Source organism: Leguminivora glycinivorella, chromosome 15 (assembly GCF_023078275.1).
Source record: "Leguminivora glycinivorella isolate SPB_JAAS2020 chromosome 15, LegGlyc_1.1, whole genome shotgun sequence".
In the NCBI taxonomy this organism is placed as follows: domain Eukaryota; kingdom Metazoa; phylum Arthropoda; class Insecta; order Lepidoptera; family Tortricidae; genus Leguminivora; species Leguminivora glycinivorella.
The window spans coordinates 9,622,894-9,645,532 of record NC_062985.1 but is presented as its reverse complement, the minus strand read 5'-3'; the positions used below and the strand labels follow the sequence as shown (position 1 = coordinate 9,645,532).

At 38.2% G+C, this 22,639-nt stretch overlaps 2 protein-coding genes across 4 annotated transcripts in view; one reads left to right on the top strand and one right to left on the bottom strand.

Annotated features, from left to right (window-relative positions):
* Window positions 1-3,970: 3,970 nt before the first annotated feature.
* LOC125234003 (zinc transporter ZIP3) lies at window positions 3,971-16,274 on the top strand. The gene is made up of 4 exons (XM_048140183.1): window positions 3,971-4,800; window positions 13,942-14,151; window positions 15,225-15,381; window positions 16,011-16,274. The coding sequence occupies exons 1-4, from the start codon at window positions 4,252-4,254 to the stop codon at window positions 16,019-16,021; spliced, it is 927 nt and encodes a 308-aa protein (XP_047996140.1). The 5' UTR covers window positions 3,971-4,251; the 3' UTR covers window positions 16,022-16,274.
* A 153-nt stretch (window positions 16,275-16,427) lies between these two features.
* LOC125234004 overlaps window positions 16,428-22,639 on the bottom strand; it is a 315,889-nt gene continuing 309,677 nt past the window's right edge. For all 3 annotated transcript variants that reach the window (XM_048140185.1, XM_048140186.1, XM_048140184.1), the window contains 2 exons: window positions 19,430-19,512; window positions 16,428-18,831 (listed from right to left, as the gene is read on the bottom strand). In XM_048140185.1, coding sequence (XP_047996142.1) covers window positions 18,252-18,831; window positions 19,430-19,512 — 663 coding nt within the window. In that variant the 3' untranslated portion in view covers window positions 16,428-18,251. The remainder of the gene's footprint in view (window positions 18,832-19,429; window positions 19,513-22,639) is intronic.

The window sequence follows — 22,639 nt, the reverse complement described above, 5'->3', positions numbered from 1 at the left end:
GTGGTCAGCACCTGCGCTACAAGGACGTGCTCAAACGACATCTGAACACTTGTGCAATCGACCATGAGCGTTGGGAGGAGCTGGCTGAAAGAAGGTCATCTTGGCGAACTACCATCTATAATGGTATCAAGGCATTTGAAGATAACCGCCTCAAAACCATAGACGAAAAGCGCCAATTACGAAAAGATAGACCTAAGCCCTCCTACGTGTACACTTATAACTCAGCTGGCCAACTTTATTGCCACACATGTCAGGGAGTATTTAAAAGCAAGTTCGACCTGGCCAGCCACATAAGAGCACATGCTAGGAAACGTCCGTAAGGTGTATTTCGGGTCGCCGTCATCGAAAACGATGAGGACTATACCTATAGACATAGCCATAAAAACATCACATTTAATCAAATTGAGCTTATGACCGGGCTATAAAATCAAACCATCTTTATTATCCTCCATAAAAAGTTTCACTAAACTAAACGTCTCTCAAAATTTCCAGCTATTAATATTCCTTGACTATGAAGTTGAGATGGACTTGAGTATGATTTCATTTAAGAATGTGTATTTTTGGTTGCTATTTATTTGTTTATTTTTAACTGTTATTTAGTAGGTAGGTGTTTTTTCCTCATGGAGACAGTTGTACACATTTTAATAGTGTGAGTGTGTTTAAAGTAACTATAAGGATAATTGAGAAAATATTGTTATGTAGATTCTAACTGAACATTATACCTATATTATTACTAATAATTTATTAGCATAATAACTTGATTTGAAATGGGCAAGTCCTTTCCTTAGGTCAGTCATACTGCTTGAATCTTAACTTTTTATAAGCCATGTTATTAAGGTCAAGCGGGTTATTTGCGTCTGGTGAGGTAAATGCGTCTTTTACGCCGTGGCTTGCGTGGGCGACGGTCGCGCGATGGTCGCGCGACGGCGATGCGACGCATATGAAATCAAACCTTATGGATATGGAAGTATGAGACGCGACGGCGACGGTTGCGCGACCGTCGCCCACGCAAGACACGGCGTTAGCCGTATAAGTTTAAAGTTTGGTAAACATACCTACTTCGAAGATAGAGTAAAGTTACAATAGTTAATAGTTCTAAAATTATCTGATTAGAAGATACTGTCTTATCCTCAAAAGACGAATTATCCACGAGTATGATATAGATCAAAAAAATGTGTTTCTTTATAACAAAAACGTATTTTTTAGGGCTCCGTACCAAAAACATATAAAGTGATGTTTCGCTTGATATTAGTGACGTTCAATGTGGGTGGGGAAAGTCTAATCATTTGATGATCATTGATTACCAAGCAAAGTAACTGTCAGTTGTGGTAATTTTGTTTGCGGTAAAGGAAAGCCCGATATAATTCCGTGTCATTTAATCTTCACAAATCTGACCCTTATTGCCACAATACAAAAGAAGACACTCGTCTTCGTGAATGTCATGATTTAAAGTTGGTAAATTATGCGCAAAGTGTACTTATTTGATTTGATTAACGCCACATGTTAAGACGATACGGTAGGGGTCAATTCTCCATACAAACGCTCTCGACTATTTCCTCCCTGGTTTTTGAAGATAGAGCAATGATTTTTTCAACACAGATTGTTATTACTTTTATCTGTGTCGGACCGTTTTGATTTTTTTGATATTCTGCTTTTTAAAGACTCTAGAGCCAATCAAAAATTTCCAAAAACGGCCTTTTTCATTGTGGCGCAAAAAAAGGTGTGGTACTCAAGATTGGTAACAATTAACCAAAAAAGCTAAACGGTCCGACATAGATTATTTCATTCTTATTCAGATTCTCAAATTTCGTTCCGATTGATTAAGTTTTGAAGGAGGAAAGAGTCGAGAGCGGAACCTCGATTTTAAAGATTTTTTTGAAATATCTTTTGACTGAGTTGTTCTTAGTGGACAATTTTTTTTCGATAAATCTAGTTAATAACACTTGTATATTTAACTAAAATTTCCAAGTTGAAAGGGGGGCTCCTTTCCATTTCAGCATTTTCGCTACCGTATCCTCTTAAAACGATTTCTTGTAAGTATAAGTTATATACTAACGGGGACATGGTGAGGTGGGAACTGGAGTTTTGAAGAATGTATGCATTTAAATACAAAGATGACTGCTGAGAGTGATGAGAGTGATGATTGGGTTAAACCAAGATTTTAAAAGTAGAGAGGTGCTCCCTTTTCTATGTTCGCTCGGGTTTAGATGACATTTCCTTCATTGCCACCAAAATAATTTTGCACAAACACTACTTAGGTATTTGTGGACCAAGGAACTAGCCCAATTAGTTGGGCCTATCTTTATCAAAAGTGAACACCTAGGTAATATTTGATATTTGATATGTGACAAGAAACTATCTCTGTCGGCCTCTCTATTACCGCAACACTTTTAAACAATATTAAAGATACAATTTGTCTTGAAGATAGTTTGAGGATTTTGAGGTACCGGGACCAGAAAAGGACATAGGGTGCATTAGGGTGATTTCGAGAGTCACATAAAAATAACCATTATTTCCATCATATCAAGAATATCAAGATTCCCCTTACGAAATTACCCGAGCAATTCTGTGCTTCGAAATTATCCCTATGCATACGCCATTTTTTTTATAATTGAAAAATATGTATAATCATTCCATGAAGAGTGGAAGAAAGAAGTTGGTTTACATACAAATAAAATATGTATTAATATAATATATTGGGGACACCTTACACAGATCAACTTAGCCCCAAACTAAGCAAAGCTTGTACTGAGGGTGCTAAGCGACGATATACATACTTAAATAGATAAATACATACTTATATACATAGAAAACATCCATGACTCAGGAACAAATATCTGTGCTCATCACGAATAAATGCCCTTACCGGGATTCGAACCCAGGACCGCGGCTTAGCAGGTAGGGTCACTAGGTAGGTACCGCCTGAGCCAGGCCGGTCGTATTGACAAAATTAGTAGTTAAACTTAATCAGTAGATAAGAATACACCGGGCAATGAACTAATGACCTACCGGGGACTTTTATAGTAACGGAAATAATTGCAAAATAAAACAGGTATATACAAATGATACATTTTCTAACGATTACAGCATAGGTACCTAAATATATATTATTTATTGTGTACTTATATTGCCAACTACTTCCCTGTGGGAATACAAGCAGCTACTTGAAACAGAAACACTTCAAATGACTCACAAGTCACAAGTCACAATGTGAATCAACAATGTTTATAAGTCCCTTGTCAACTACTCGTACTATTGGGGTTACGTGGCAAATTAAATATTAATGCTATAATAAGAACACTATAAGTTTGAATTATTTCATCCGTTGATCTTTCAATCCCCTTATCACCACAGGTATATTATGTTTACTGTGTAACACAAGGTTCCTTGTCAAGTTTCTAGGTTGACGGGAAATTCCCTGCGATAAATGTCGATTCCGTCGTAACTTTTTTTCAGCTTCATGGGAATGTGGTAGGTTTTAATTTCAACTAGATACCTGTCTACTTATTATCATTTTGATCTCTCATACCTTAATGGCTGAAAACGACGTAACAGTACATAACTGTATGACGATATCATTATCCTAACAAGCTAACAATTGGTCATAAAGTCATTGCAATGAGTAAATTACATCTACACAATGAGATAACCCTCATGAAAATTAAATAATTTTGCCAACAGTATCACTACAAAGAACTAGTATTACGTGCTTCCTCTTTGTCTATAAACCAATCCTACTTGGCCTCGGAGCGTTCATTACGTACTATTTCAGCCTAATCATTGTTTGAACAGTTCAGAACTGAAGGGCTCAAGTATAATTGGTTGTTTCTGATGATTCTCTTGATTCAACGCGAAAGAATTACGCGAGTATGAATCTTATTATTCACGCACAAGAACGCATTACCTATTGTTTTTCAAGTTTTGCGAGCGTATGTTTTGGACAATTTCGCTTCATTCCGAATCGGCCGCGCCGGCGGTAGGACATGGAATATGTTATATTACGATAGCATTTTATAAATACATGTGCGCACGTGAGAACATTTGTGTTTTGACTGTGATAACGGTGTGTACAAATAGTACAGATAGGGCTCTGTTGAAACGGCTGACACGTTTATACGACGTAACGGAAGACATGTTTAGAACCTATATAATTATTTAGATTGTTAAGTGTGGACGTGTGTTTAAACAAGAAAACAACACAGTGTCACATAAAGAAAATAAAATAAACAGTGTCCTAAAAAAATTGGCAAAATGGAGATAACAACGGCAAAAATTATTGCCAGCCTGGCGTTGGGAATTGGATCCTTCTTTACGGGAATGATGCCAGCTGGAATATCGGAAAGCACGAGACAAAGACATCCCTTGACCATCTCTTGCCTCCTCTGTTTCGGAGCCGGTGTTCTTTTAGCAACATCCCTTGTGCATATGTTACCTGAATCGAGGGAAGATCTTCCGCAGTATTCAGAACTTCTCCTTTGTATTGGCTTCTTCATAGTTTATTGTGTTGATGAAATAGTGCATATTTTCTATGGAAATGGAGACAGGCCTGGGCACCAAAGGCAGAGTTATGGGACTGAACATTCAAGTCTGTTGCGGCATCATGACGACTTGAGAGGGGCTGACGGAGAAATGGACGCTCGGCGGTGTTGTGGGGACACAGAGAACCCTAGAATGTGTCACGTCAGTCACAAGGAACCCTGTAATAAGACTTCTTCTGGATTTGTTGGGTTGTTGTGTGCGCTGTTTGTGCATAGTTTGTTGGAAGGACTAGCGATAGGCTTGCAAAAAAGTTCTGCACAGGTAAGACTTTACTTTTATTTATCTTATCTGAACTCTTTAGCGAAATCTGATATATTTTAATGACTGCATGCGGTACTTCAATAACCTACTTTATAAACATTCTGGAGATGTCATCTAAACACGAACTATAACATGTAAGTATGAGTAAATGTCTGTGACATCTGTGAGCATGAATCATCCTTAACAAAGGAGATATAAACCCTACCCACGAAGTAAGTAAATATAAAATACTAGCTTTTGCCCGCGAGAAAGAGACAAAAAGTAGCCTATGTCACTCTCCATCCCTTCAATTATCTCCACTTAAAAATCACGACAATTCATCGCTCCGTTTTGCCGTGAAAGGCGGACAAACAAACAGACACACACACTTTCCCATTTATAATATTAGTATTAGTATGGATAGGTAGGTACGTATTTCAAAATCATTTGCAATGTAGCGTTTTTTGTTTGGAATGATTAAAAAAAAATTAGAAATATTCTAAAGCCGAAGACGAATCCAAAAAGTGTTGCAATATTACATATATCTGATGAAAATATGCTTAATCACACTCTTAGGCCGTTTTCACATTATCCGATCCAATATCGGATGTCGGAAGGATTTCAGAAAAAATCCAAGATGGCGCCTGTAATGTATGGGATATCGGTCCGACATCCGATATCAGATCGGATAATGTGAAAACGCACTTACAGTAAATGTGCAATTACACGCAGGGGCAGCGGGGAAGTTATAGAAAAATTGTACTCCCTAGGGAGTTATGAAACTTCTAGTACCGTATTTAGCATTTTTACACTCCTTTTATATGTATTGCATGTGTGACGAAAAACATTGTCTGCAACTCTGGGCGTAAGAATATTGCAAACTCGTCTTTAAAATCGCTCCCGTAAACCGTCGCGGTTTAACTTACTCTCGTAAGCAATATTCAATTTCCGCCTCACGTTGCACAATGTATTATAAATAAAGAAACAAAGAGAAATGACTAATAGATGATCAAATAGACTGTTACACGTCTCAATCATTGAAACAATTAAAAACGGAACGTGGTTTATTGGTGTTTGACACAGTAGATATCAATTCATTGTTTTATTAGGTATTTAACGCGCAAGTGTGGTGCGATATATCACAATGCCTATTGTGTGTCTATCTGTCGGCAAGTGCCGATTTGTTCAATGTAACATTAAAACCTAGAACACTAATTTGATTTAGGTTTGCTTACGTAACCTTCTTTCGTCCTCGGTTTGGTACTTAATCTAAAACTATCGGAGTAACTAATATTTAATACTAGCATTTGCCCGCGGCTTCGCTCGCGCTAGAAAGAGACCAAAAGTAGCCTCTGTCACTCTTCATCCCTTCAACTATCTCCACTTAAAAAATCACGTCAATTCGTCGCTCCGTTTTGCCGTGAAAGACGGACAAACAAACAGACACACACACTTTCCCATTTATAATATTAGTATGGATTATATAACTTGCAAAGTAATAAATGTGTCTAATACTTATCATAATGATTTGCCGTTACCGGAAAAAAATCAATTGAGGGAATATTTCCTATTACTTAAGGGAAATTTCTCCTTATTGGGAACATTTCCTTCTTAGACAGTTTTCCCGGGAACGGCACATCACTAACGTAGGTACCATAATAATAGTAAAAAAATAAGTACTCCAAATGAAGTCTTCAACATTATTTGAGTAAATTAGCTGCTAACTTTATTGCAAGTGACTATTATTAAGTAACCAGTGCACTCTGTGCACTCACAGTTAACTTTTTTTAAAAACAGACTCGATAAATATTTCTTTAATGGACAACACACTGCACACAAGTGCAGGACATTGATATGCACGTATCAGCTATAAACTGCCTGTGCATTAACAAACAGGTAATAATATAGTATTTTATGCAATAGGCGTTTAAAGGAGGTCAAAAAAGACGAGTGGCGTGGGTAACAATTTGAGGCGAAGCCGAAATAGTTATTTGTTATACAAGAGTGCAAAGTTGTATTTTAACGCCGAGTGTGGAATTGAAAAACGAGCAAGCGAAAGGATTCTTTAGTTGAACCACGAGCGAAGCGAGTGGTTCGAGAATAGAATCCTGAGCTTGCGAGTTTTTCAACACACGAGAAGTAAAATACATTTGCACTCGTGTGTAACACAAAATTTTCCCCTCACTATAGCGAGGAAAGTACAACGCAAAAAACGCCTTTATCACTGCTTCCAGTAGTTCCACAGGTGGTAAATCATCTTTATTACTAGATTCACCTACTTTTATCAGTTTTAAAGCAGTTGATTTGACTGTATTCAAGGTCAAATTACTTTACCCACTAGTGGATAAAATGCGTTTTTACCCGCTGGTATTAAAGGACAAAACACGTGTTTCCGAGCTAGTGAGGGGAAAAATTCGTTGAATATTCATAACCTACTTTCAGACACTGACGTAAAGGTGTTCTTCTGTCTTATCTCATTATAATGACTACTTACTTGTAGAGCACTTGAAGTGACATGGTAAGATTGCGATGGATAGACACTTATTGCTAGAACTATGTCATCAGAAGGGAAAGCAGATGCTCGTCCTTTTCTAACTGTTTTAGTTAGAGTGAGATAGATGATCTCGCGTGCAAGATACTATGAGTGTCGCGCCCATCTTGTGCTTGCCTTGCAGAAGTTGTCAAAAGAATATTCATACTAATATTATAAATAGGAAATGTGTGTGTCTGTTTGTTTGTCCGTCTTTCACGGCAAAACGGAGCGACGAATTGATGTGATTTTTTAAGTGGAGATAGTTGAAGGAATGGAGAGCGACGTAGGCTACTTTTTGTCTCTACCTAACGCGAGCGAAGCCGCGGGCACAAGCTAGTTAATTATAAAATGAAATACCTACGGATACTGTCCGGCATACCAATTGCACTTTAGAGTTAGAGTAGTGAGATTTTCCAATTAATTGCTATGTCACGTCATATTTTTGATTACATGCTTGTTAAGTCATGACATGTAGGTTAAAGGGGCCCACAGATTACTTGCCGAGCACTATCAGTTTTTAAGTTACCACTCGCTTGCAGGCTGATATCGCCCGGCGAACACGTAATCTGTGGCCCCTTAGTATACCTCTATGGAGGGTCCTTAATCAAAAGTTGATAACATGAGTGAACACATATTCAGTTTTATTGGGTTGTTAAGAAAGTAATGAGCGAATCATAACCAATATTGTAATTTTTATTTAATTTATTATTTTAATCATTTATCAAAAATATAATGGCCTTCGTTATCTACTACTTGTCTCCATCGTTCTGGTAAAGAATGAATAGCATCGGCGAAGAAGTTCTTAGGTTTAGATTCAAAAAACTCAGCTATGTACTGTCGTAGATGGGCTTGATCATCGAACTTTTTTTCATTCAAGGCATTGCTTAGCGATCTGAACAATGCGTAATCCGTAGGTGCCAAGTCTGGAGAGTACGGTGGATGAGGTATCACTTTCCAACCTAGCTCCAATAGCTTTAGCCGAGTCACTTTTGCAATGTGTGGGCGAGCATTGTCGTGTAAGAAAAAAACTTTAGCATGCTGTGGACGATTCTGACAGATTTTTTGGTTTAAATTTTCAAGCTGATTACAGTATACTGATGCGGTAACAGTCATTCCACTTGGTAGGAGTTCCCAGTGAATAATACCATGAATATCCCACCAAACGGACAGCATAACTTTTTTCGGGTGAGGCTCTGTTTTTGGTGCCTCTATTCCTTTTTCGTTTGGAGCTAGCCACTGACGTTTGCGTGTGTGATTTATATATAAGACCCATTTTTCATCTCCAGTGATAAGATGGTCCAACCAGTTGAATGTGCGGCGAAAAGACAGAAGTTGTATGCAGATATCGGCACGGCGGTTTAGTTGATCTCTATCAAGTTCGTGCGGTATCCAAACACTGTATTTGTAGTTTTTTCCCAACTCGTGTAAATGTGTTTCTATGGTGACATGAGAGCAGCCTAACTCGGTAGCAAGAGTACGACTCGTTAGCCTCGGTTCTCCTTCAATTAAAGTTTTTAATTTGGCTACATCAATCTTCACCGGTCGACCAGACTTAGGTTGATCTGATAATGAAAAGTCGCCACTACGAAACCGCTGGAACCATCGTTTCGCCGTGGCCTGAGACACAACTTCAGGAGCAACACGCTGACATATATTACGCACTGCTTCGGCGGCTGAATGGCCAGACTGAAATTCATATAGTAAGCAATGCCTTACATGCACTTTTAATTCGTCCATTTTCTTCCTTATATTACCTCGGCGACAGCTAGTGAATGACTGACGAGAAACTGTGCGACTCGCCCTTTATATACTTTCGACCATAGAAGATTCTAGAACTCTCTCAAAGATTTTATGTGGAATTCAATCGATCGCTCATTACTTTCTTACCAACCCAATAGTATAAGTAACTATTATCGGGCGAATATTACACAGATTGACTGAGTCCCATGATAAGGAAATGAATGCTTGTGTTGTGTGTACTCGGCCATCACATGAAGACTTCGACACAGAAAACATTGATGACTCTGGAACAAATCTGTCCTCATCACACATGCCAGCGAATCCAGTCCACAGGACCATCAGATTAGCAGGCAGGCAGATATAGGCGTCCGGGTCTTGTGTGCAGTGTGGTAATTAGGCCAAGGTCGTCATTCTACATATTAAGTAGCTATAGTACTTATACTGTAATAAAATAAGGCACTAAGGTATTTAGACACTATACTAGAGACACACCTCGGACACTGGCGATCAAATGTATGAAAGAGGCGCGTTCCTAGCACACAGTCTAAGCACGTGTAGGTGTGTACCTTGCTTTGTATGAGTGAAATATGACAGGTCGACTGTTCGCGTTTTTCACAGGCGGTAACAGTGAGGTAACCGCGGAGAGGGTTTGCCGCACTTTCAGCGGGGAGCGGGAGTGGCCATACTGTACGATAGAACTCCTTAGTATGCTGTGCTAAAGATGCCAAACGTTAGTGACTACATTAATTTAATGTAAAATATACCTATTGTGTAAATCAAAATGCTATCAAGACCCATGTAGGTCAAATGCTAAGCCGTAATGATAGCGGAAGATAACGCCGTTCGTTGCGAAGGTCGCAAGACATTTGTCACTTATTTCGTTATTTTATCTTATTTACGAGTAGATTTGTATCGAGCACCGTAAGTACAGAAATTCAGGGCTGGTTTAACATACGATACGTACCTACAGTATAAACTCACGCCCTGTATTCTCAAAAAGGTGTTTACCACACATGAGGCTGCTAAAGTTTCAGTGCCACATTTTAGCATTGGAAGAAAACTAAAATGTTGGTATTCGCCGTGTCTTGCGTGGGCGACGGTCGCCGTCGCGTCTCATACATACTTCCATATCGATAAGGTTTGATTTCGTATGCGTCGCATCGCCGTCGCGCGACCATCGCGCGACCGTCGCCCACGCAAGCCACGGCGTAAGTGATACTCGTAAGTTGCCACTGTAATATTTTTTGTGTAGTTTGTCCCCCAGTGTGGTGACGGTTTAAGAGAATTTCACCACCACCAATAAATAAACCACCGTTTGGTTCGACAATTGACAAAACATAACCTTGAAACACGAACAGATACTTGAAAGCATATGGTCTTATTTAAATGTTAAACCTAACCAGAATTACATTATAAAACTGTTAACTAAATACTAATCTGCAAAGGTATTTGACTGATCGAACAACACTTGCCGTGACTTTTTTTTAACAAAAACACTAAAAAACTTTCATTGCCTAGCCTACAGCGACGTGTCCTCGGCATCTCACGGCTCGTTCAATATTAGTTGAAACTCATCGGCGGCCGCGCTCGTGCGGCGCGGCGCATGCACACATTTACAATACTGTTTCATACAACCATGTATAAGCGCCTACCCGCTTTAGGCTGCCTACCCGCTTTTGGCCTGGTTACCCTAGGTATGCCAGTAGTTCTGTGGAGAATGACCACAATTGGGCCCACGGTGTCCCCCCCATGAACAGTCAAGATGTATGCCCGGAGTGGTTTAGTGGGTATTCTCCTCCCGCGCTCCTCACTCGGAGGAGCAGCAGGTTGATGGAGCGAGTCCCACATATTCCCCGTAAGACCTTGGCCCCTTTGAAGGCTGGGGGAATGCGTAGACGCATTCCACTTCGTTAAAAAAAAAAAAGGTATGCCAGGTAGTCATCGACGATTAGAGCAGGCTCCAGGGGGATGTTCGTCTGCAAAAATAGCGCACCTCATTCTGACTTCTGATATATATTGTATAGATCCCGTACATCCTATAAACAGATTTTGCCAACCAGTTTTGTGGTCCCCCTCCCCGCACCCCGGCAATTAAAGATGGCGTACAAAGAAAAAAAATTTCATCAAACCATGCAGTATGGGGTATCAAATGAAAGGGCTTACTGAGTAGTTCACGAATATATAGCATACTATACAATTTCTTACACTTTCTCTAAGAATTTTGCATAGTGTGCAGTGCATAGTTTGAAATTTTTTTTATAAATCTTTGTATGCTGTCTTTAATTGCCGGGTAGGGGCAGGGGGACCACAAAACTGGTTGGCAACATCTGTTTATAGGATGTCTGGGATCTATACAACATATATCAGAAGTCAGAATGAGGTGCGCTATTTTTGCAAACGAACATCCCCTTGGAGCCTCGTCTAAATGAATTATTTACAATCCATACTAATATTATTATAATATTAGTATGGATTATAATTATTATAAATGGGAAAGTGTGTGTGTGTGTCTGTTTGTTTGTCCGTCTTTCACGGCAAAACGGAGCGATGAATGGACGTGATTTTTTAGGTGGAGATAGTTGAAGGGATGGAGAGTGACATAGACTACTTTTTGTCTATTTCTAACGCGAGCGAAGCCGCGGGAAAAAGCTAGTTTTCAACACATCAATATACCTACTTACATTATTTATGATATGTAGTACATATGTATTAGGTATTTGTAAACTTTATGATCTTTTTAAATAACTACTGGTTTCCAATACATAGGTACATTTCTCAAGTATAGACAGATACTCTGTTCTCAGACTTAGGAAGGAGCAATAAGTTGAGTCATGCGCTAAGGTTCAAGTCGGCCACAATCTGCATTATGAAGTAGGATTACTAACACTGACGCAAGTGAAAATGTGTTAGGAATATAGAGTATCTACGACACGCAAGTCGTACAGTCATCTGCAATAATTATGTTATACATGGAAGGCCGGAAAAGCACCAAAATAGTATTTTATACAATCGTGATATAATACAAAGCTTTTCAGTCGAGTACCATGTTTAGGCCACGAAGTTTGCTGAGTGGCCTAATACATAGTACGGTACGAGAGTGAAAAGCTTAATTATATCACTATTGTATACAATACTTTTTCTATGAGTCATCATCTTCATCATCAATGGACGAAAAATATCATCATTCAAGTTAAAATTATTGTTAATAGCGTCGGTCACCGTTGTATCAACATCGAATTACCTGGCAAGGCAACCAATTGTTTGTAATAACTGTCTCTGATTGGTCGATAACGCGATAGAAAAAAAAAATGTGTTTCAGATGCAGAAAAATTAGCCAGGTAAGTAACGCAAATTAGTATGGAACTTGTATGAAGTTCTATTTATGAAATTTTTTTCAGTTAACTATTTAAAGTGAAGTGTAATGAAATATTATAATTGACTAAGCGTCAAAGACTATCCAACACTGAAAAGTCAACACGTATAGTTTAGTCTGTGGTGTCCTAATTGACAGATTAAAGTCGACGAGTAGAAAAACGAACATAACTATTGAGGTATATACTTACCCCCTAATTCATAAACGAACACTAAAGTTATCAGGAGACAAACGAACTTTATCGGCTTGATAACAGATTACAACTTTAGTTTACGTTTATGAATAAGGGGGCTAGTTTATAGGACTTCGATAATTCGTGGCGTAATATTACCTTTATTTCGAAGAAAATTATAAAGACACAGATTTAACTTAGTCATTAATCATTATACTATTAGTATAATTATGTAGGTGCATGTACATGTAGTTAATATAATTTAGTACAGTTTAGTATTGACAACTGATATCAATGATAAATATTTCTATATATATATATATGTTTGTAAGTATATTTTTCGTACGTCAACATTGTTAAACTGGTTTTATTCATCAAAATATTAGTAATCGTATCTATTACGTAGTCCAATCTAAAAATAATACGTCAGTCAAGTCGTGTTTGTATTTTTGTTTGTGTATGTTTTATTTCCTCAAAGCCAAAATTTCACTCTTAGGTACCTACCTACCTAGGTTAGGTTAGGTGGTATAGTGTAGGTATGCAAAACTAAAAGGAAAATATTATTATCTTAGATTTGTCTCGCTAGTAACTATTTATAACGCTTTTAGGCAAGATTTTACACGTTTCCAGTCGATTTCCTTCAAAGACAATACTTGTACTGTGCAGATACCTACTAATTAAGAATTCATAACATGTCACACCCAACCCAAGTCTCACTGTTACTCTGTTACAAAGATTAATATCTTTGTAACAGATTACTTTGTAGAAATTTTGTGCAATTGAGGTTTAGTCTTTTTGCATTACCTGCATCTTATTTCCTTTTTTATTTTTTGCTTCGTTTACTTGCTAAGTTTTTTGGGTTACCGATGTGACGATGTTACGGCACATATGACATAGGTATTATAGATTTAAGGCTCATTTAGACGGTACGAGAACTCGTATACGAGTTTCATTAGGTACATTGCGTATTTGATTGGTGCGCTGAGTTGTTTGTAACCTTATTCAGAAACGTCTCTAAAATCGCATGCGAGTTCGCACCCCGTATAAATCAGGCCTTAGATTCACATGTCATACAGATTGATCTCTTTTAGATAGATTTCTGACGGTAAAGGCACCACAGAAAACGACAAAATGTACGGTTCGCCATACCGTTAAAAATTCGTATACCGATTCTCACCCCCTTATTCATAAACGTTCACTAAAGTAATCAAGCCGATAAAGTTCGTTTGTCTCTTTCCGACGTATTTGTGTGATAAAAAGGGACAAACGAACTTCATCAGCTTGATAACTTTAGTCGGGTCAGTCTATTATATCGTAGTCTAACATTGTATTCCTCATTTCCAGGTGTTACTACTTCTCGGCGCAGTGGCCTCCCACAAGTTCGTAGTTGGTTTCTGCCTGGGTGCTGAGCTGTGCGCGGCGGGGCGCGCGTTGTGCGCACACATGGCATGCGTGGCGCTGTTTGCCGGTGGCTCAGTTGCCGGAATTGCCCTTGGTGCAGGGCTTGAGGCAGTTCAGAGTATACAAGACTCTGTAGCTGTGCCTGTCATGCAGGTAACCATATCTACCTACTTTAGTAGTGAAGACTACTTAGATACGGAGCTGTGCTCGGCTGGGCGCGCGCTGTGCGCTGTGCGCACACATGGCATGCGTGGCGCTGTTTGCCGGTGGCTCTGTTGCCGGCATTGCCCTTGGCGCGGGGCTAAGGCTGTGTACAGAATACAGGACTCAGTGGTTGTGCCTATCATGCAGGTAACTATAACTATGAGCTACCAAAACGGATGCAGATTTGCCAGGTGGGTGCGTGCGTACTGCGCACACATTGGCATTCACACTGGCAATGTTTGCCGGTGGCTTTGTCGCCGTCATTGCCCTCGGTCCTCGTTGAGGGTGGCTTAACTACAGCCTTTAAATTATTCTAGATACTAAGTAGGTATACGTACATCAGTCTGGTATGCAACTGCATGCTAGATAACTATCTACAGATACGAATAAGGCACTGGTCTCACCGCGAGCTGGTAAGCTATGAGCTATCGGCTATAAAAACGATCAAAAGATAAGCACTCCCGTGCAAATAAAAGAGACACGGCTATTTTGATAGCTCACCGCTGGGCGAGTAACTATAAACATCGCCGTGTCTCTTTTATTTACACGGGAGTGATTATCTTTTGTTCGTTTTTATAGCCGATAGCTCATAGCTTACTAGTTCGCGGTGGGACCAGTGCCTAACGAAAACTGCACGAGTGCGGATGTGAAAAGGTGAGAAGCTCCATCTTTTATAAATATATACGGAATGTTTTTTTTAACATGCAGAAACGTCTGCGAGCGATATTATATATTTTAACACTTTCGCTACCAAGAACCCGACTGTCGGGCACACCGCTCGTAAAAGCGTAGCCGATTACATGGGTTTCCCCGTATGTAGCGAAAATGTCGTAGCGCCGCGTAGAGCCCGGTTTCGAAAGTGTTAATATTAAAGGAAAAATGGAAAAATTCACACTCCGGCAGGACTCGAACCTGCGACCTCTGGCATTGCCGGGCCTCCCGGCATGGCTTGGGTATCTGTCCTTTCTTTTAAATACCTGCGCCCAAGCACAGCTATTCATCCCAACTTTTTAAAATTCCAGGCACTAGCGGCAGGCACTCTTCTCTACGTGACCGTGAGCGAAGTGTTGCCTCGCGAACGAGCCCGTTTCCACGAGCAGAAACGCTGGAGCGGCATGACGCAGCTGGCGGCTGTACTCGTCGGCTTCGCCGGAATGTATCTCAGTACGAAATACCTGGGTATGTTGCAATATATATATCTAATACCTATGTTTAGCAAAGAATCCATAAATCAGCAGGGTTAGCACATGATTGCCGCGAGAGTATGTCGCCGCGAGATAGACTACCCGTCCTTATGTCATTAATACAGTTAGAAGAAGACGTGTCATCTATCTCGCGGCGACATAATCTCGCGGCAATCATGTGCTAGGCCTACAGGCGGTTTAGCACAACTTGCGCTCTCGCACGAGTCCATACCTACTTGAATTGAAGTCATTAATACCTGCGGTCTAGCATGCCTCCATGCGTAAGCCCATACATCTGCCGCGACGATACTAGGTAGTATTTAAATAATGATGCATCATAATTATCATTTATTTTATCATAATCTTAAAATACGAATTATTGTATTAGCGCCATCTGTTGAGTTACTATAAAAATAGTTGACCAATTGGTGTTGCCAGTGTATTAGGTCTCCTGTCATTGTAGTTGGGTATGCTTCGTAGAGGTGCTACTCCCCGGTAGATGGCGCTAAAGACGAATAACAAAGATGCTCCCTAATCATAACTTCCGTGTGGTTATTACATATTTGCCTATTTGGTAATTTATTACGTCTTAAATTAATTATAATGAAATTTGTTTTGTTTCAGATCATGACTGAGCTTAGTGGATCCAAGCAAAATTATTTAAAATTAGTTGAATTAGGTAGTTAAGCCTTAGACTCACAGTGTTTTAATTACATAGTAATGTAGATCTCTGTGTATTTTTAAGTAAAAGGAATAATTTAGGTAAGGTAGGATTATAATGACGCATTTATCGATAAGTAAGTTTACTAATAAACTAAAATATTTTACTTAATTTTGAATTTGTACGATTATTTTTAAGGTACAAAATAAAACAATTTCTCTGTTTCAGTTTTTTTATTTCATTTAAAATTTCATTTTGACGGCAACAATAAATTGTGAATTAATAATGCTGAACAATATACTGATATTTTATTATTTATTTACAAAATATTTGACTGAGGTATGTTTTAACTTATGTTCATTTATTCACGCATTGGTAGATAGTAATTATTTTTTTATTTAATATCTATTTAAATTCGGTGGCAGAGTTATGTACGTATAAAAATCTAAGTACAAAACTGACTACATGAAACAACACGAATGACGATTCACATTTAAATGAAAAAAATGGCTTATACTAATTACGAACATGGCACTGTTTTGTGATACTAAGTAATTAACAATAGGTACATACAACTGTCTACTGTGGTTAAATAAGAAATATTGTGTTCCTATATTTTGTCTTATTAGAGGTTCAAAATCAATGTGAAATCCTCTTTATAATACAATTTTATATATTTAGCAGTTTTGCTACTCGTCAGTAGATGGCGCTATTATCAGTTTTATAGTGACGCGAACATTTAAAGCTTCGAATTTATTGAATGCTACTATTTTTGTTAATGGTTAAAGTATCTGTCTTGCTATTAAATTACACATCTAAATGCACAAAATAATCTCAGTCAACAATACTACTGTGTTATTTATTAACATTCATAACATTTTATGGAAGCGATTTCAACATACATTCAACATTCATACTGAAAATCGGAATACCTCGTATTAAACAGTATAAATAAATGAATATCCTTACACAACTACATTTAAATACAATAAAAGTATTACAAAATAGAAAATAATACAGATCTTTGACTCGCACTTATGCCTAGCGTAGTAAGTACCGTTACAATGATAACAAAAATCTAAAATGTTAACTTTGAATAAATATTCTTAATTTTAAGAGGAAGAGAGCTTAATAATCAATGGAACATCTCTGCCGGGTGATGGAAACTAAACTTTAGCGTCGTCATTTTGAATTTAGTAAGGGTGTTAAATGTAGTTTTAATTATTCTTCATAAGTTTGATTATCCTCTTCACGGTCAATACTTGTGATAAAAATATCAGTCAATATGAAATATTATGTCATTATAAAAAAAAAACTGAATTAACGAAAGTGTCAAATGAAGTTTAGTCATCTATGTAATATGACAAGAATTAAAAGTTAACAATGGTATTTAAGGCACATCAGTTCCACAAGGCACCGCAGATAGTCCCGTTTTATTCATTCAAGAACTATACAATACTAACAAGAATCATAACTATATAGACGAAATTCCGAAAATAAATACAATAGATACAATCAACCGATAGGCTTCTACAAGCTTACACCTGACATGTCGCATCGGTAACATAACTTTTACAAGACGAAATGAAACAGTGTCCAAATCTTATTAGGTATATTTTTTTTAGGGTTAGACAGATCTTTGCAAAAGTAAGTAAGGTTAATGCCAACAATTAAGTAAGTATACACAACGATCAGGCTTACTGTTTTATTATAATTACACTGAACAAACTGACCAAGAAATGGTCCCGGAACTATTTCATACAAACGTACAAATTGAATACAATATTTCTTACAAGATCTGCAGCTAAGTAGATACTTGTGTATGCAATTGGCTACTGGACGTGAGAAGTTAGCGATAAGTAGCTAGACTATAAATTTGCCGTAGTGGTCGGTTGGGTCGTCAATACCATAATATTTACTGCTACTGCGAAATGTGAAAGTGACCCCGGTAAGTAATTATTTGCTATCTTCATAGTCACTAGCAAGCGATATTTAGCTTTGGAACATCTGAGTCACATCGTCTTGTAATCTAGCTAAATGTCTCCGCATCTAATTACTTAAAACTAAACTGTCCTCGGCCCGCCGGTCGGCAGGCTAAATCACGGAAACCAGATGCGAAGACACTCCCGTAATACTAAGTCGAGATAAATCCTCGTAAATTTGTTCAAAGTCCCACTGGATTACACTAGCACTGAGTTCCACAATCAGGTCTCGTCGCCATCCTCGTATTTCCTTCGTTCTCTCACGAGTTCTTTTATTCTTTTCCCGTGCTTGAGCCGATCTAGTTTGTTTTTGTGCTGGTTTTTTTTCCTCGGCTTGAGGGTGGGGATGATTTGGCATTCGCAGCCGGAGCGCACTTGGACGTAGTCCATGGACCAGCCGCCGGAGACGGTGATTTCGCCGTCCTTTTTGAAGGCCATTCCTTGTTGCCTCCTGTGGCGATGGGGGTTTTCTGTGGCGGCGTCGGGGCCGTAGGGCCGGACTAGGGCGTACGAGTAGGAGTATTTTTGGATGCACCGCGACTGGTTGTAGAGCCGGGCGTCGACGAACCGGCAGGGCTTGTCGACGACGCCGGCGGCGCAGGAGATCTCGTAGAGCTGCATGTTGTTCTCGCCGTCTCGGTACAGTTCGACGAAGAGGCCGCTGAGCGTGCGGCCGCCCTGCGGCGCCGTCATCTCGTGCACGGTGGGGCAGCAGTCCACGCCGTCGCTGTGGTTCCGCGCCTCATGCACCAGGAGCTGCTGCATCTCGCGCCAATGCGATCTTTTCCACTCTTCTTCTATACTGTAAAGTAAAAAAGTAGAAGTAAGCTACAGGAAGAAGATTTTTGCTTAAACATTATTGCTTAGACGATACAGGAGGGGTCATTCTCCATACAAACGCTCTCGACTATTTCCTCCCTGGTTTTTGAAAATAGAGCAATGATTTATTTCAACACAGATTATAATTATTTTTATCTGTGTCGGACCGTTTTGATTTTTGACCATTCTTATTTTTAAAGACGCTAGAGTCCATAAAAATTTTCCAAAAATTTGATTATGGCGCAAAAAAAGGCGTGGTATTCAAAATTGGTAACAATTAGCCAAAAAAAATTAAACGGCCCAACACAGATTATTTAATTTTTATTCAGATTCTCTTTCATTACGATTCATTAAGTTTTGAAGGAGGAAACAATCGAGAGCGGAACCTCGATATTAAAGATTTTTTCGCAATATCTTTTAACTGAGTTGTTCTGAATGGACAATTTTTTTTCGATAAATCTAGTTAATAACACTAGTATATTTAACTAAAATTGCCAAATTGAAAGGGGGGGATCCTTTCCATTTAACATTTTCGCTCGTATAACGTCTGAAATTAGTTGTGAAGTTAGAGAAATACTTACGGCGCGCGGTGATGCTGGCGAGGCGTCCGGCGCTCGCGACTCGCGTTCGTCAACACGTCGCCCGCCACTGCCCCACACAGCACCTGGAACGACGCAACACACACTTGTTAACCACGTTCAGTTTTAGTCTGGTAGGTATACTGTTATTAGTAAAAAACGGTGAGGTGACCTTTAAATTCATACACAGCACACCAGCCAATAAAATTCTCAGGCTAAACACAAGTTACTAAGTTCCATTTGCACCAACCACTTAACTTAGGGTTAGCGGGCTATCATCTGTCAAATTCGATATAAAATGGTGGGTTAACCCTCCATTTTTGTTGGTGCAAGTGGCCCTTAGTATGTAACCAAAGACATATATAACTCCGTATAGACAGATAAAGTCTAAGAAAAAAACGTAGTACCATACATAAAAAGGTACGGTGGCCTAAATGGCATTACACCTTTGGGGTACGCTCAGCTAGATGGCGCTAATATTAATATTTGACATTTTAACACATATAAGGCTATGAATATGGGCCAAATTGTCAAAACTGAGGTTCAAAAGTTTTAAGCCTGTGTCAAGAGATGGCAGTGATTACACATTTCACTTCGACAGTAACTCTCTATAATACTCGATCCTCTTCCATTTAAAATGTTAAGATCATAGAACCAAAATAGTATGATTTTTTTTGCGTTTTGATTCTGGGTTTGTCCCATAGTTTGTCTGAGGGTTTCAGAGGCTGGTGATACGCCTTGCATACTTACTCAATAACACAGCTTGAAAATCGGTCATTTTGACAAATCTAATTTATAATAGTAGTAAGTAAGTAAGTAGTAATTTATATAGTAGGTACGTGTCTTTGTAAATGACAGGATCTATGGTATGTATAATCTGGTAGTTCTATTTAAACAATATTATACATAGGAACATCTTATTACTCATGTATAATTCATGTAATATTTCAGATAAAACTTTCCAATGGCGTTTCCGATTAATCCAAAAATTCTTTAAAGGATTATGACTTGTTGTATTATCGTTTACATTTAAAGCACTTAAGCAATTAATGATAAGATACTATAAATGCCTTAGTCAATGTGTTTGATTTGATAGCTAGCTAGGTAGATATAATTATATTAGGTAAACAACAAACATATATTCAAAACATAGCGTAAAATTATTTATAATTTTTATTGAAAACCAAACCATGAAACTAACTTAAAAACTATTTATAATAACCTAAGTCAATTTGATAATAATAACAAGTACAAGCAAATAATTGGCTCTAAATCTTCTCCTTGTGCCAAGAAGGTTGGCGGTAGGTATTGTCATGGCGCTATAAAAACACTGTATTCAATATAGGTTCCCGCTTGAGTGTCGTAGAAGCCGACTGTTAAACCTATAATTTATTATTATTGCTTTATTTGACGTTCATATGCGCATTGTAATATGCCTACTTGAAAAATAAATATTTCATTTTCATTTTTTTTCATTTTCATTTTCATAATCTATATCAACATTGGGATATATGATCAATTGAAGTGCCGGTGATGGCCTAGCCACCTGTCACTGCACTATCACTAGTACGTTTTCGTTCAACCCCTTATTTAACAACTTATTTTAAGCTAAGAATTGCTAAGGGCCGCTTGCACCAACGAAAATGGAGGGTTAACCCAACATTTTACATGGAATTTGATAGTTGACACTGTTGACAGCTCACTAACCCTGAGTTAAGTGGTTGGTGCAAGTGGGTCTAATAGTGGCACTGAAGCTTCAGCAGGTTATTTTGCTCTGCCTAACCCTTTTGAGAATACAGACGTGAGCTGTATGTTGTACGTAGTATATAAATGAGTAAGTACCTAGCAAATGTTTACTGTGTCCTCTTTAGGTACTGGTAACAATTTTAAAACTTATTTTATTTTATTGCCACCTGTTATTCCATTTTATGATTCGACATTAATTTATAGCAAACTTGAAGTGTTGGGTCGCATAATGTTAATTAGCAACTGAGGTAATAAACTGCACATAAAATCAGTTTACCTATGTCTCAATTACTATACTTAAATTTCAAGCCAATTCGAAAATTTACGAGCAAACGACTTGGCAAACAACTTTAGGTTATTATTAATACAATGATTATTGATTGTAGGTATATTAATTAAAACGTATTAGAATATATTCTCATTATTATCCCTCTGATGGTGTTGACGAGTTAAGAATTTTACTACTTTCCTCTCGTGGGTGCCGTAGAATTCGACTATTGGGTTCAAATATGGCAATGGACCTGTCCCTGCAATATGACAATACCGCGATTGGTTTCTTGCTACCCCATTGATATCAGTAGGTACCACTAAAACTTGAGCAGTTTCATGTGCACTGCCATTATTTCTATAGGATTTAAGTACATACTTCATTCTAAGAGTCGTCGATTTTTAGCGCCGCCAATTAATTACTATCATAACTACACTGATGATGCCTCCAAATTTGTTTTATGCAAAATGTGTATTGCCGTAATATCATGATTTTAAAATAAAGAAATATATCATTTGATCTTATAAAAAACAAAAACATGCAAAAATATTTGAGGAAAATATGACTTTGGCCACTTTCAGGCTGCGAACAGCGCCATCTAGTTTTAAGCCTAAAAGACCCATACATTTCAGGGGTAGGACGCTTTTTTGTATGGGCTTTGTCAGTCCAGTATTAAATCGTTCTTGGCACTGCTTACCCTTTTTTGGGATAAAGCGGAAGTTTTTTTTTTTAATTTATTTAACAAATAAGTACATTATATTATTCACATTTATGTTTCTCGCCAAACTTTCTTGCAGTTTGTTGGCGAGTAAGTAAATGTAAGTACCTGATGGCCGGTGTATTATCAATTTTGTAAGTAGTTTTTGCTTCGTAAAATCATTTGCCGACGCACCGCAACCTACTTTCTTCAGAAGAAACAAAGGTGTCCATGATGTTTTGAAAACATTGTCTGGTTACTCGTGTGACTGACATGTGATTTGAAACATTGAAGTCATACGATTTTGTTTTGGAAACCTGTTAACACTTTACAAAGCATAATCAGATCACTATTTGTAATTTATTTTATGGCGATAAGTCTTTGATTTATAGATTACATAATTTAGTTTGAAGCATTAAATAAGAAGCTAAGGTTTAAGAATGTCAACTGCCAAACTCGTATAGTTTGTAATATAATTTTTATCTTCAAATATATGTATTAA

Coding starts and splice junctions, on each gene's coding strand:
- LOC125234003 (XM_048140183.1), top strand. CDS start 4,252: ATGGAGATAACAACGGCAAAAATTATTGCCAGCCTGGCGTTGGGAATT. Junction 4,801..13,941: donor TGCAAAAAAGTTCTGCACAG/GTAAGACTTTAC, acceptor CCTCATTTCCAG/GTGTTACTACTTCTCGGCGC. Junction 14,152..15,224: donor TAGCTGTGCCTGTCATGCAG/GTAACCATATCT, acceptor TTAAAATTCCAG/GCACTAGCGGCAGGCACTCT.